Raw genomic sequence first — 14,717 nt, forward strand, 5'->3', positions numbered from 1 at the left:
GCAGGATGTACGTCTTCTGGTCATTGTGTTGGCCTCGATTCTATTCTCAATATGCAATGGTTGAAGTTCAACTTTCTGCCCGAACTCATGGAAGTCTTCAGTTTTGCCTTGTACTTAAATATTAAACGTTGGATCGACCGCACTGTTGGCTGGTTGGTGAATTTCACTCGAGGTCATCCATCAACTACTCTAATTCTCTTTAGGGGGCTCGTTCTCATCGCAAGTACCAAGGAAATTCCTCAGATGAAGAACGGTTTAAGAACCGTTTGTAAGTCCAGGTCCCTAAACAATTCACCACTCAACGTGAGATTTGACCAATTTCAAGTCCAGCCTGAACAGAAATTCGAAGATTACCGCACTTCATATCATCCCCTAGTATTATATACATACCAATATGCAGAAATAGATCATGCAAAGTAGTCCCATACTGCCCGGGACTCTCGTGCATGCACCTTCCATTAATTTCACAGATCACATAGATTTATTGCTCCATTAATTTCACAGATCACATAGATTTATCGCTCGAATCACCATCAGCTGGCAGACTTATGAACATCACTGAATGTTTTCTCAGTATACATCTCGCTAACTTTTGCTTCTGAACCTTTGTACACAGGAAGCGAAATAACAGTATCGAGGGTGAACAGACAGCGTGAGAAAGCAGGAGAACCAAGTTAAAAAGCACCGAGCTTGGGGTTTATCAATCACCATTAGCACGATCTACCTCTACCATCCCCCTTGACTTTGAACATTGTACGACGGTAGAAGTTCAACCAGATTCTGGTGTCCCATTCAACTTCAACATAAAAACAAAAGTAAACCTAAATAAATCCAGAGTGAATGCCCCTGACGACTAACTACATTTTGGCATAATATACATATGTCAACATCTTCTGAACACAAAGCAGCATTGACATGTATCGTATAACTTCTTATCCTTCTCTCTCTCTCCTCCTATTTACCATTATGTGCGTAAAGCTGTGTGGCAAAAAATGGATCTGAACCAGAAAAGTGAGTTATTTACCTCTATTAGCCATTAATCGAGTGCGGTTTTGTTTCTTCGGCCAGGTTTTGGCAAGCCATCGAATATGGGTCTTGCTCTGGCCACAGTTGAAAGTGCCTGCAAGTCTGGCTTCAAACTCCACTTAGATGTGGGCCAGATGGATGATAAGCTACTATTGCTTTCCTGATCCTGCAAATTTGATGTGCTTGACGACTTCCTCACAACAGTAAACCCATCGACCACGACTGAATCCCCTAGCCCTATTGGTATAGGATTCAAACTGCCTGCTTCTGCATCACTGGGCACGGAAGTTCGGCTTGCAGCTTTGGATCTCAGAGCTAAGCCCTTACTTGACGTTGATGAAAACCCACCCCCACTATTATCCTCCAACAACATTTTTGGCATGTTTGATTTGGACAAAAAATCCGCTTCCGACTTCTGACGCCTTCTGATCAATTTATCATTCCATCTCTCAGACTCACCTTCTCTGTCCTCTGCAAATGCCTCATCCTTGGCAAGTTCACCATTTTCATCAAGTAAAGTGTTAACTAGACTCCTGGTCTTCCTATGACGGCTTAAGGGTGGGTTTGAAGTTGGCAAGGATTTGGTAAATGGACCGTCCTCTAAATAGTGAGAACCACCTTTTCTGTAAACTGCCATCTCACAACCTTCAGATCTGGCTTTCTCAACTGATTTAAGTCCATAATATCCTTGCAATGAACTCATAGCAGGGGAAACTGTCTGCTGAGGAGTCTTCATTCTTAGGGTGTGGAAGGACTCAAAAAGATTGTGATGGCTCTGCCCAGGTGGGGTCTGCTCAAAGCTGCTCCTTCTGCCAAATTACAAAATAATAAGACAGTGATTTCTTGTGACGAGAAATGTATCAAGATTCACAACCCCAAGAAAAATTATTTATAGAGCATCATGAAAAGGGAAATCAACTTGCGTACTTCCTCGGATTCGCAACATACATGAGCAAATATCACGACTCAGGATAGAACAAACATTAGCTGGTGACTTTGCTTGCATCTAACTGTATTACCAGTATTTCGTTCCCTCTAAAGTAAAGGCTTGCATCCTTAGAGACCAACTAATATCAAAAGAGGCAAATTTGGGACACTCTCGGCATCAAACACTAGACTTCATATTCTAATTCTTTGCAAAAACAATTTGATTGATTAATCAGATTATCCATCAAAGATTCAGCAAAATTTATAACATAATTCGCTGCAGCATCACGTGTCATTCAACAGTAATGGGTTTTGCAAAAGAGGCAAAACACTAGTATCAAAAGAGGCAAATTTGGGACACTCTCGGCATCAAACACTAGACTTCATATTCTAATTCTTTGCAAAAACAATTTGATTGATTAATCAGATTATCCATCAAAGATTCAGCAAAATTTACAACATAATTCGCTGCAGCATCACGTGTCATTCAACAGTAATGGGTTTTGGAAGATTATGGAATAAGTGCCTTCAGTGAAGACGGTTTGAAAGTACCATGCAACCATCAATCCAAAGTGGAGTGTGATGGGTAGCCCAGATTCCGGATTCTTAGACAGCCTATAATGAGTACAATAAAAACTATGATAAGTTATGAGATCACTTCTGTGCGATGGTCCACAATAGCCTAATGGATAGGAACCTCACTGAAACAATCGAATGCCCTATGTGGATATACTGTAAGTGCTTTCATCATCTTTAACTTAAAAATCGTCACATAGATCAGACCTAAAGACAGCTGATTAAAATTAAACTCAAACGGTTTCTTGAATTAAAATTAACATAATCGTCTAAGACTGAGCATCAACAGCTGATTAGCCTCCAGAAGCATCAGTTAGAACATCAACCCTGCTAGTTATCAAGTCAACATTGGACGACAGAGACCAAAACAACCACTGGAGACAATGTAATTGCCATTTTTATTTTAACGATGACCTTGAGAAATGTAAATTGACACTTTTTAATTTCTGATTATAAGAACAAATCTGATTGCCTCGCTTTAGCTTCAGTAGAGAAGCATCTAAGTAACATCCTTACAACACTGACATGACCTTACAAGAGCGATGACAACCTGACACTGCCAATTCGCATCCTTAATCGACTAAGTAAAATAACCTCTGCATTACATCTGAAACTTTGACAACCATTTAAAGCATCACTATCCTGCCTTAAAATTTTTTTACACAGACTATGTAGCATTGGACTTGTTGGAACTAATGTCCCCTCAATTTATATGTATATATTTCTTTAGTTTTACAGAAAAATGAAACACGATATACGAGCAAATTATCAATCTTGTATTTAAAACTATCAACATTTTCATGTGCTACCTAAATATGCTAAGAGGCCTTACTAATTATATGAACTGAAAAATGGGTAGAAAACAGAACGCTAAGACAGTGAAAAACTTGCATGCAAGGCAATTTATAGCAGGAAATTTCGCCAATCTGAAGTAAACAGAGTGGTGAACCTGCTTGTCTATTATTCCACAAAAAAAAGGACCAACCTTGTCTCAAGGTAATTACTGGAGTACAATTTTCCCCATTTATTCCTTTGGTGTTGGTTATTGTGAGGATCCTTCCTCAAACCTCCAAGCATTAAAAACAAAAAATGCAGAATTGTGTGGTCAACTAATTTTTGTTATTTCAGCAAAAACATCACCCATGAACCATCGCAAATATTTACCATGAATATAAGTACAACCAGAAAGATGAGAACGATAGTATTATACAAGCAACCAAGTAGCATGAACAATGTTAATTGACTTGATTAAAAAATCAAAACAGTTGCTACCAATAGAAAAGGGTGATGACTATTTCCATTGTACCATATGCAAGTAATAAAGATGATACAGCCAACATACCATTCTAGTTTGGAAAAATGTTTTCCTTTAATGTAAAAGCAAAATTTCAAGCTTTTCATTTTTTACCGGAAATTAACTTCTTTTCCTTGTAAATTCAAAGGTTCCAATCTTTACCTGCGCCTGAAAATATAAATTTGGTAGGGCCTTAATTTTTGCAATTAAATAGGTCAAGCTCGAAGTACTGTGAAACATCAGATGGATGATATGGCCAACCTACAATTTTAGTTTGAAAAATGTTTCCCTTTAAAATAAAAAGAAAATTTTCAATTTTTTCATTTTTACTCGAAACTTTTAACTTTTTCTTTCTCATAAAAGAAAAGGTTAGCTCTTATCTTTACCTGCACCTGAAAAAGTAAATTTGGTAGGGCCTTAATCTTAGTAATGAAATAGGTCAAGCTTGGAGAATTAGGACGTGCTGAACAGTCAACTCGACATATTCTATGGCAAATACAAGCAACTAGTTTTTTGGACACACAGAGTAAAAATGTTGGACTTTATTTGGGACCAAATGGGTCATGCCAATCAAAATCTAGCTTGCTCCATTTCCACACAATAAATATGGTAATTTGGATTTCTTAGCAAATCTTTCTCCTTTCTCAATCTAAAACTAGCTTTCTTCTTCCATGAGACAGCTGATACCTACATTACTATTGGAACCTGTCTATCCTGTAAATTAAGAGATGGTTCAGGTACACACCATTAACATAGAGATCCACATAATAATAGTAAGAAGTCCAAACGTAATCCCTGACGATTCAATATGTTTTTGTTTGAAAAGACCTATCTGCCACTATGGCTGGTCAGTCATATGAACAAGATCTGTATGGAGATCGCTAATTGCACCTTGCCTTTCACTTGCAAAATTGTCTCATGAGTTTCCTTGCAGCAATAACTACAACCGTAACTTAAACTAATGTTAATCCTTCTAGAATTATCTCTGGTTGCCGGCAAAAAGTACTTTATCTTCTAACTGCAGTGAGTTGTGCACAGAAAAGAAAAGGGACTGGAACTATGCCTAAGCTGTACTGTGATGTATATCAAGCTACTATAATAACTGCAATATAAGGAAAAGAAAACAATATGTACCCTGGAGTATCTGAACCATTTGACAAACATGTAGAGGGAGGATGCCTTCCTGGCAGAGGAATGTGGAGTGACTTGAGAGCAAACATCTGAATATCTGTGGTTAGGCCATTCAATCGTTTAATGTCAGCCACCTGAAGGTATCAATGGAGAAGCGCTCCCTTCATAAGTGACCACCATTTGGGTAACAGAAGGAAAATCGAAAGGGAGACGATACAATGCATATCCCACGATAAGGATGTAATGCACATAAACAGAAGGTGTTAAATGATATGTGAGAAATCAGCAATTGCAATAACAGCGATAATTTCGTTACCAATGTTCATGGTCTCACCTCTATTATCCTTTCACTTGGCAATAAGAAAATCACATGCTTATAAACATGGAAAGTCATTATTTCTGAACATTTCCACCTGTTCATCACCCTCATACGCTACTTCAGGGAAATGTAATAGAAGAACTGCTAATGAAACCGCATATCAGGCATTCTCAGCGCATTGCATATTCCAATGGAATTCAGGATCAGACACAGAATCAATTCTAAGCTCGAGTTTTTTTATCCAACAATCACCGACACAAACGCCACCTTCCGATGAATCGGTCCTTCTGACGCTCATTTATATCATTCCAAATACGAAAGCGGAGGCACGTCTATTATGAGGAAATAAACGAGAACATCAGCATCCGTACCTCAACACCGTATCTGATGGCGACGCCGGCAAGAGTGTCGAATTTGGAAACTGGATGCTCGATGTAATTCCCACCGGACGAGGACGACGAAGCCAGCTGCGAGGGCGATCCCGGCGAGACCGGATACAGCTTCACAGCCGGCGAATCGCCGTATCCACCGTACAGATCGATCTCGTGACCGCGGCCACCGCCGAAGACGCCGACGACGCCGCCGCCGTCCCCATCGCCGGCGATCCGATCCGCGGCGTCGCCGCCGCCGGAGAACAGAAACCCGTCGCGATCCGCGTGATTCCCGTTCCGCCTCTCTATGGCCATCCCGATACCATCCAAGACAATCGCCGGATCAAGGAAATGGATCGAGCAAGCAGACGAGCATGTAGCAAGCCTCCCAAGTCGACGACCGAGGGGAGAGAAGAAGGGTCGGATGAAGCTTCGCACAATGTCGAAACCGGAAGCGAATTCGAGGTTCGATCTCGATTAGAAACCCTAGATCGGAGCGCGAGGTAGAGAGCGAGTAGAGGGGGGAGGGGTTGAAGAAGCCGATGATGATGTCTTTTGGTTTTCAATTTCGCTCCATGGAATGCGGGGCTGAACTGAAAAAATTTGAGATTGAGAGGTCTCTCTTTCTCTCTCTGTTGCGCCTTCTCCTCCAATTTAGGAGGAAATAAAACGAAATAACAGTGAATGGTTTTTTTTTTCGAAAATTAATAAGAGTTATGTAAATATATATGTGAGAAAAAGATTTTACTTGATTTGCTTGTAAAATAGTCAAAATATTAAAAAAGTATTTTTGTTAAAGGTAATCTAAGAAAAGTGACCATTTTTATCACACGAAAATTTTTTGCTCTACACGTAATTTATTAATGTTTGAAGAGTGAATATTTTCCTTATCAATCAAATTTACCAGGTTCACCACTTACTAGAACAGGTTCCTATATATTTAACGTTTGTATTTAAGAAATCTTATAAGGGTGAGTGATTCCATGTTCCATACAGATTTCACCTAAAACTGTGAAAAGAAGATCCTCATTTTTTGGAATCCAAAACTTCTCTTGCATACCCTAGAACTTACCTTGTCACATATTTCATGGTCTACCCAGATTATACCTATATTATTAATTGAATAATTGAATTGAATTATCACCTTTAATGACCATAACTTGCTGTTACAATTCACTGACCACAACTTATATTTAAACATACGAAAAATATGAAGCATTAACAAAATAATAATCTCAATCATAAAATGACAGTTCAGACTAGTGGTTCCAGATTATATACTTATCATCAGATGCCATGAAATACTATGGGATCGCGCGAAGACAAATACCAAGAGAAAACACAAAAACTTATTTCAAGTTTCAAGTTCCAAGTTCCATTTACCTAAAACTTAGAACCTACCCGTTGAAGCAAATTTCCCAATTTTTGGATATTGGAACGTACTCCACATACCCTGAAACCAACAAGTTGCCAACGGTTCGATTTTCAGGTTCTAGGTTCTACCCTGGAAACTTGCTCGCCCCGATGACCAAAATTTTGATATAGGTCCTTGATAATCTAACTAGTAAATCCTACCGGGCTTTGCATTTTCGAAGTTCTTTAATTTTCAAGAACTTCTCGACAGCAACTCTATAAAATTTAATACCTCCGACTGTGTCCCAAAATGAATAGAAAGAGCTCCTACTTATAGAGAGAAATGGGAGTACTTGATCCTCGTGATTACCTCAGATTGGTCAAATAAAGATCGTCTATCAACAATGCATATTGGGACCTCAATTTATTTTGATTTAAACAAATACCAAATCAAACTTGAATTTGAAATGTGTAAATGCTAATTTAATTTAGCCTCGTCCAATTGATTAATATCTTTGTTCAAGTTTAATGTCCTGCTCATGAATATGTAACCAGATTTAATTGGACAATCACACTTGCAAAATAATTGCTGTGCGTTGGAACATCTATGCACTATCTTGTAATTAGCTCAAAATACATATTCTAACACTTACACCTAATATTAATAAGACATAGAAGTTAGAAGATGATAGAATATAAAAATAAATACTTTCTTCAATTTATTCTTTTCATCAAATTTAAACTCAATAAAAGACAACTTCTTTATACGCTTTCTCTTTATCTATTTTTCAAAATTCGAATTTAATGAGAGATAGATATTGACAAAATGTCAAATCCCTTAAGTAAAAATTGTACCACGTCTTGCCACATGATATTCACGAACATAAAGTTATGTGCCACGTGAGGAACTGAGCTTCGACTTTAACTATGTATAATAATTAGACGAGTAACCCATGACAGGGAACTTTGAGCATTAGTTACTCCTATCCAAGTTATTTCCAGATTCACTTACTTCTTACTTAAGAGTCTTTGCAGATGATTCGTGTTTATCTAGAAGTGGCAAAAGAAATATATTTCAGACAATCACGGGGAACATGCCATTTGAACCCCGCAGCAGAGTACGGAGACGAAGCGCCCCAGCCAGCGCCGCCGATGCCCGTGGGCAACAGAAATTATATATAATATGATAGTATAAAAGTATTCAGATTAATTCTGGCAATGCTCGTGATATTTTGATGGCTTCAGGAGGAAGGCACTTCACCACACAAGCACAATGTTCACCCAACTTGTTGAAATGATGATAAGAGCAAAATGCTGGGTGAATGCAGTCAAAAGATATGAAGGGTACAAGAGCGCGTCAGCAGATATAGGCTTACAAAACTGCTTATAATACAAGACAATACAGGCCTGAAGAATAAAAATTGGTGAGTACGACCAGAAACCAAATGGAAGTGAAGCGTATATGTTCATCTGAAATAAAGTTTGTTCAATCTCTTCTGTTGAAAGGTCATCCGACCACGAGGCAAACGGGCCCCATGGATGCAATCAGATTGGCAATAGAAAATACAAATAAAGAGAACTTAATATATTTACTTGCTGGAAGATGATGTATATTGGCTGCTCAGAAAGAAACTCTGCAGCACCTAGAAAGATACAACTTTATCCCAGATACCGGAGGAGTACACCATCGTTACCCAACACAAATCCCTTCTTATCATTTATGAACCTGGAAAAGAGAAATATCAGATCCTAAACTATTGGGCCAATCTTTCCAAAAAGCAAAATCATGTCATAAGGAACACTAAAATACGTAACAAAAGAATTAAGAGAGTAACTTCATCTCTAATGAGCTTTAAAAGTATGACTGTGGAATGAAGTACCCACAGAAAACACTGGAAGAGCCAGCATACTGGAGGTGTGACTACTAAGAGGAATAGATGTAGAGAGATCAAATCAGAAGCTGACGTCTCTATGAAGAACTTTAAATGTATAAAGTACGAACTCACTTTACTGAGTAAAGATTAGCAGCAATGTTGTCAGCAGCTTTGTCACGGATCCATGTCTTTCCACCATTGGTTGTTCTCAACAGAATCCCACTACCTCCTGCTGCCCAAGCCTCTTCCTGCAGCAACAGTAATATGATCAGCACAGGATAATGGATTAATGAGGAAGATCAGAAACTTTGGTAAAAATTCGTAAGACCAAACTATTCTAATAAATGACAGAAAAAGGCACATATTGATTCTTGTTTTCTCCTTTTATGGTTCGACTTTGAAAAGCTTCTCAACAGTTCTTTTTCATCCAAAAATGATTGAAATTTCCGAAAATAAAACCTAGAACAGTAATTTTATGAAAGAAAGCTTCCACTATTTGAATAATTTCACAGTGATATCAGAGTGACAATACGAATCACAGAACCTGTATCTTCAAGGAGTTATATCATGTCTGCAGTATAATCAACAATGTTTTTGTTGGCAACAAAGCTGGACGAGGAAAAGCTAAAAGGTGACTCTTTATGAAACTAGAGAGATTTCATCCCTAAACTTTTTTTACGATAGTAGAATAGAATGAGATTAGAATCCGATTCATATAGATGGTGTCATTTCCATTCAAGTACGGTATTTCTTTTCATTTAAATTTCCAATTACTGCAAGACTTCGTGTTTATTTGAGTACTAGAAAGACATACTGAATAAATGGAAGAGGTGATGGTTCAGGCAAATAAATCAAAAACATGTTGCTATTGCTTAAACAATTTGCCGTTTAATGTTTAAATCTTGTATATTTACCACGACAATTTGGTTGCATTGCATATCAATATACATTATAGGTGGGTATATGAATCGGATAACGTGAAGAATGATGCACAATCATCATCTGAGACAACTTATGTGTACTTAAGTCCTATGATGCATGTCCATTGCAGCAAATCCAGTAGTTCCATAGCCTTGATCTTGCGTTTGAGATTTAACTTCTTTAACACATGTAGAGAAAGAAATCAGCCGCATGTTTTTAGACCAAACCACAATCGTCCTAGGAATGGCACGACCTGTCACAGGATAGGACAGATGTAACTATGCAGCAAGACGACTCTAATAAAACGCATAATATTACCGGGGAACGGTAGCCAACATCAAGAATTCCAAAACCACGACTTTGTACAGAGACCTCTTCGAAGTCCTCCGTGATCTGAGAGTAAACATGAAATCAAGACTACGCCAAAGACTCAATAATTTGCTAAATGGACAAGAGTCGAAAAATATAAAATAATTTCATTTGGAGCCCATAACATTCCTCCATTAACTTACTCCAGTTCCTTTGCTGAGATAAAGTCCACCGCCACGAACAAGAAGCCAAAGGCCACCATCTGCCCTCCATCCCATATTTTGTATTCTTCTTGCAACTGCCCTATTATGGGGTTGCCAAAATGGCTGAAAATCATGTAATGAAGTTAGCAATGTTCTCAAGGTACAATAGGAATCAACGAAACACACAACTCAAAGCTACTCCACAAATGACAAATGAAAAAAAAGGTGATTTCAACTCTGTAGAGTGTAATGCAAAACTAAACTAGCAAGTGCAAGATAACACTAAATGAAACTTCTGGAAGTGATTCTACAAGGATAATACAGTTTCTGCGGAGACAGAAACACTATTGTTGTTAGCTAAAAACCACAGCGTTTAACAGGTTTGCCAGCAGGGATTTGCATCTTCAGCTATCTAAGCCATCCTCAACATTAGCATTACTGCTAGACATGCTTTTTGGTCATGCTCACCAATTATGTTGAGGAGCTTCCTTTCTTTTAGTTTGTCCATCCTGGATTAAATCACTTCTTCATACTTTTCTCAATAGGCCATCATTTCTAGATACCAGTAGTAAATCTATGAAGCATCAGTTCTGACATCTTTGAATGCATTGAGAAGACAGTGTAGTATAGTCCTCGCTGGATGTTTACACAGACCAAAAACTTCACAAGCTCAACACCACTGTAGTATCACCACATATATTCTGCATATATACTGCCTATGGGCCAACAGGCATTTGGTCCTGTTTGTAGGGTGGGGTGTGTTTCAGGGCATTTGCTGGGTTCCGATCCCAGCGTAAGCAAAGAATACATGTATACTGCCTCAGGCCTAGCTATCTTTTTTCTCTAGTTAAAACCCATTCAGATGGTGTAGGATGCATCTGTGATAAAAAGTTAAGCACTTATACTTTCCCCAAATACACGGACGAATTGAAAGCATCTAATAAGTTTTCAAATGGCCAACACCAACCTGCTCTACCTCTCTATTCTCTATGCAGTGAGCATATCTCATGCCAAAAAGTCTCCAACAATTTAGAGTTAGATCAGTGATATCCAGCAGAAAGTCACTTATCCTAAGCAATCAATTTTCTGTCAACAAAGACCTTTCTACTCACTTATCCTGATGAGAGATATTGTTTGCAATAAAAAACTTACCAAGTACAGCAAACAATTTCAATAGAGGAATAGAGGAACATTCCTTAATTCTAAGTTATCAAAGAAAGGATCATACAAGTGTTTGGCCAACGATTGCCCATAGGGCATCCTGGTTAAGTATTGCTAAACATAGTCTGATTGACATCGTCCATCATAAATTTGTCTCGGGATATCTTCACATCAACTTACCTATGATATTTGAATGTTCATACATGAAAACAAAGCCAGAAAAGTACCTGCCCAGGCTCCCAAGTCAGGTAGAAATTACCGCGGCTGGAGACAGCAACATAGTTTCCCTCAGGTGACCGGTTAACCGTGTTAAAAGTTCCAGTATAGTAGCTCGCACCACTGATCCCACTGGAAACTGTTCTGCATATGCAACAAAATTATGTAACCCTCTACACCAACGATGTTAACTTGGAAGACCAAAAAAAAAAATTTCACGTTCTATCTGGATCAAAGAACAAAGTAAGTACAAGCTTTGCTTCAGAATAGCTACTAACCAAAGTCCTTGTTATGACTACAAATGACCATTATCTATAGGAGGCAGAAATTTCAAGCTAGTAGAATTTGTTTGAAGTGAAAAACCTTGAATTTCTCCAAGAACAACTAGACATGTGGCTCCACTTCGAGCTATAATTTCTTTTCCTTCCCAACAAACACTGACTTACAAACTAAGAAGAATTAGATTGTGAAGAACTGGTACACATATAAAAAAATTTATAGAAACATCTCGCGGACTAAGAAAAATTTGATTGTGCAGGAACTGATACACGAACAAACTAGTGTATAGAAACCTCTCACTTATCCAGCCAAAAAAAAAGTACAGTAGCAATCAGAACATAAGTACGGTACTAAAATTAATCAATTAACTGATTAGAATAGTCGTATAACCATACTGCAAGCAATGGCAAACAAAGTTATTGATGTATCAAGCAATTGCACTGACCATGAAGTCATAACAATTCTTCATGCAGGGTAGAATTCTCAAAGAGTTTGACATGTTAAACAAGCATATCGAAGTCAGGAGTTGAGAATTTCTCTTAAAGCAGCATGACAATCCTAATTCATACAGGGGAGGTGAATATTACATCCATATGGACAAACTTTGACAGTTCATTGATTTTGTTAAAGAGGCTTTGCAAAGCAATCATTAAGCCATCTTTGGAGTAGACGCTGACCTATTCAGGGTGGCCGAAACAGTCTCTTGAACCGCAGCCCTCCAGTTATAACCTCTGTTCGACGTGATATATATTGCCCCTTGGTCCGTCACCATCTCGGCACTTTTTTCTCCAGTTGCCTTGATGTATACCTAGACATCTCAATTGACGACAATATCATTACCTTCACCATAGATGTGGCTCATAAAGCAGACTCTCTAAAAGAGCAATTTAGACAACAGGAGCTCTTACAATGTCTCCGGGAAGTTGAGAGCTCAGCGGTATTCTCTCCCAGGTTTCTCCAGCGTCCGAGGTGTACAAAAGGATAGAAGGCTTTCCAACAATCCATCCTTCTTTTCCTTTGAAGCTAATGGAATTGAACCTATAGTTGAAATCCTCATCTTCTGCCGAAGGTATCGAACGTGGAGCCCAAGTGCTTCCGCCATCTTTCGTTTCCAAAATGGTCTGCCTGGTCCCCAGAAGAAAACCTGAGCATCACATCAGGCAACAAAGGCAATCAGCACATAAAATCGAGCAGCTAGTATGATTCTGCTCCACTCATACATCGCCTAAGCCGCCCCATCCTTCAATAAAATGTACACAGAAATCAAACAGGAAAAAGTATATAGAAGCACATTTCAGCTCCAGATGTTGCTCAACAAGCTTCCAGTTACGTTTCCCGTTACGACCAAACCACCTTCTGTTATCCACAATGGGCTAACGGACTCTCTCCATTGCATAAAATTCTTGTCTACCAGTACACTCATCACTTAAGTTCCGGTCAAATCCAACCACAAAAATTCTCAGAGCACTACGTACGGAGGCCGAAAAGCGCGATTCGTTTAGGAACAAAAGCCAAAAACCTAGGAGCATTCCGCCATTACCGTGGCCCGAGTCGTCGGGGACGAAGGCGATGTCGAGGAGGACGACGCCGGGATCGATCGGCAAGAACACTCTCTCCCACTCGGAGAGGCCGTCGTCGCCCGCCCTCGCCGCGGGGGGACCGACGAGAGGGGCGGCGGCTAACGACAGGGAAGTGAGCGTCGCGAACTGCCTGCGACCGACGGGAGCGGGAGCCGAAGCCGAAGCCGAAGCCGAAGCCGAAGCCGACTGCTCCGACGAAGACGAAGACGAAGGAGGGGGAGAAGGAGAAGGAGCAGAGGAGGAGGCTTTGGTGAGGAGGAGGCGAGGGGAGGAGGAGGAGGGCGGCGGCTGGAGGAGGCGAGGAGTGGCGGTGCTGCCGGTGAAGAAGGAGGTCAAGGATGGCTTCAGCGCGGTGATGGCCATCTCTGTCTTTCTCTCTCTCTCTATCTCTTCAGAGTGTGGTCGCTCGCTTATCCGGTACTGCTCTCTCTCTCTCTATCAACGGCTACGCGGGCGATTTCCGCCTTCTCAAATCCAATTGGATGGGGACCCACCAAACCACCGCCGCCCTCCAAGTTTCTGGATCATTTTATTTCTCCTACTACTTTTTCTTTTCTTTTCTTTTTCTTTTCTTTTTGAATCGATTTCTCCTCGCAAAAAATCGAATGTAAATATTTTCTTTTAGTCAAAAGAATGTCTATAATCTACTGCATATGCTTTAAAATGACAAAAAAAAATCACAATTTCATGGTCTTCTTGAAGTAGCTTTAACTCTCTGTAATTTCCTATTTTCTACCCATTTTTGAATATTCGAAATTTGGATTTCTTCACTCATTATTGGATCTTTGGAAATTGACTTAAATTGGTATTTTGCAAAAACCATCGATACAAAAAGTCTTTTCAACTTCCAAAATTTTAATGAGAAAGTAAAAGTTGGCTATGAAAAATTCGAAACCGACACATAATTTGTTTTTATAATGCATTTGAATTTGCTCAATACTTTTCGGCAGGAAGTAGTTAACAAGAAGCAAGGAAAAATGTTGTAACACAAGCAATCAAAAAATACGAAAATTTCATCCGAGTCACCGCACATCAGAGTTATTGATTTTCACGAGCCTCATAGAAAAACATAATGACACGATCCGACGATTATGATGCACCAAACCCGACAGCGGCACCGCTATTTGAGAATGAAAGGGGCCAAAAAAATTGACAAAAGGGACATCGGAGGATATTA

General features: G+C 39.3%; 2 protein-coding genes across 2 annotated transcripts; both read right to left on the reverse strand.

The window, feature by feature from the left end:
* Window positions 1-653: 653 nt before the first annotated feature.
* Window positions 654-6,305, reverse strand: LOC115678016 (uncharacterized). The gene is made up of 3 exons (XM_030601292.2): window positions 5,645-6,305; window positions 4,958-5,088; window positions 654-1,835 (listed from the first exon to the last, which is right to left on the reverse strand). Exons 1-3 carry the CDS (start codon window positions 5,957-5,959, stop codon window positions 1,037-1,039), a joined length of 1,245 nt encoding a protein of 414 aa, XP_030457152.1. The 5' UTR covers window positions 5,960-6,305; the 3' UTR covers window positions 654-1,036.
* Window positions 6,306-8,446: 2,141 nt separating this feature from the next.
* LOC115676793 (photosystem II stability/assembly factor HCF136, chloroplastic) lies at window positions 8,447-13,981 on the reverse strand. Its single transcript, XM_030599798.2, has 8 exons — window positions 13,501-13,981; window positions 12,869-13,104; window positions 12,638-12,768; window positions 11,693-11,825; window positions 10,305-10,427; window positions 10,111-10,185; window positions 9,004-9,119; window positions 8,447-8,723 (listed from the first exon to the last, which is right to left on the reverse strand). Exons 1-8 carry the CDS (start codon window positions 13,901-13,903, stop codon window positions 8,657-8,659), a joined length of 1,284 nt encoding a protein of 427 aa, XP_030455658.1. The 5' UTR covers window positions 13,904-13,981; the 3' UTR covers window positions 8,447-8,656.
* Window positions 13,982-14,717: the final 736 nt, after the last annotated feature.

The sequence above is a fragment of the Syzygium oleosum genome, unplaced genomic scaffold, assembly GCF_021117445.2.
Source record: "Syzygium oleosum isolate NSW1041296 unplaced genomic scaffold, Sole_v2.1 Sole_v2.07, whole genome shotgun sequence".
NCBI classification, from domain to species: Eukaryota; Viridiplantae; Streptophyta; class Magnoliopsida; order Myrtales; family Myrtaceae; genus Syzygium; species Syzygium oleosum.

Bases quoted from the DNA above. Each gene is read 5' to 3' on its own strand.
- LOC115678016 (XM_030601292.2), bottom strand. From the start codon at position 5,959: ATGGCCATAGAGAGGCGGAACGGGAATCACGCGGATCGCGACGGGTTT. The intron at 5,089-5,644 runs GTACGGATGCTG...TGATACCTTCAG, and splicing joins CCATCAGATACGGTGTTGAG to GTGGCTGACATTAAACGATT. The intron at 1,836-4,957 runs GTACATATTGTT...GTAATTTGGCAG, and splicing joins AATGGTTCAGATACTCCAGG to AAGGAGCAGCTTTGAGCAGA.
- LOC115676793 (XM_030599798.2), bottom strand. From the start codon at position 13,903: ATGGCCATCACCGCGCTGAAGCCATCCTTGACCTCCTTCTTCACCGGC. The intron at 12,769-12,868 runs GTAAGAGCTCCT...TGAGATGTCTAG, and splicing joins CTCAACTTCCCGGAGACATT to GTATACATCAAGGCAACTGG. The intron at 10,186-10,304 runs GTAAGTTAATGG...GTTTACTCTCAG, and splicing joins ATCTCAGCAAAGGAACTGGA to ATCACGGAGGACTTCGAAGA.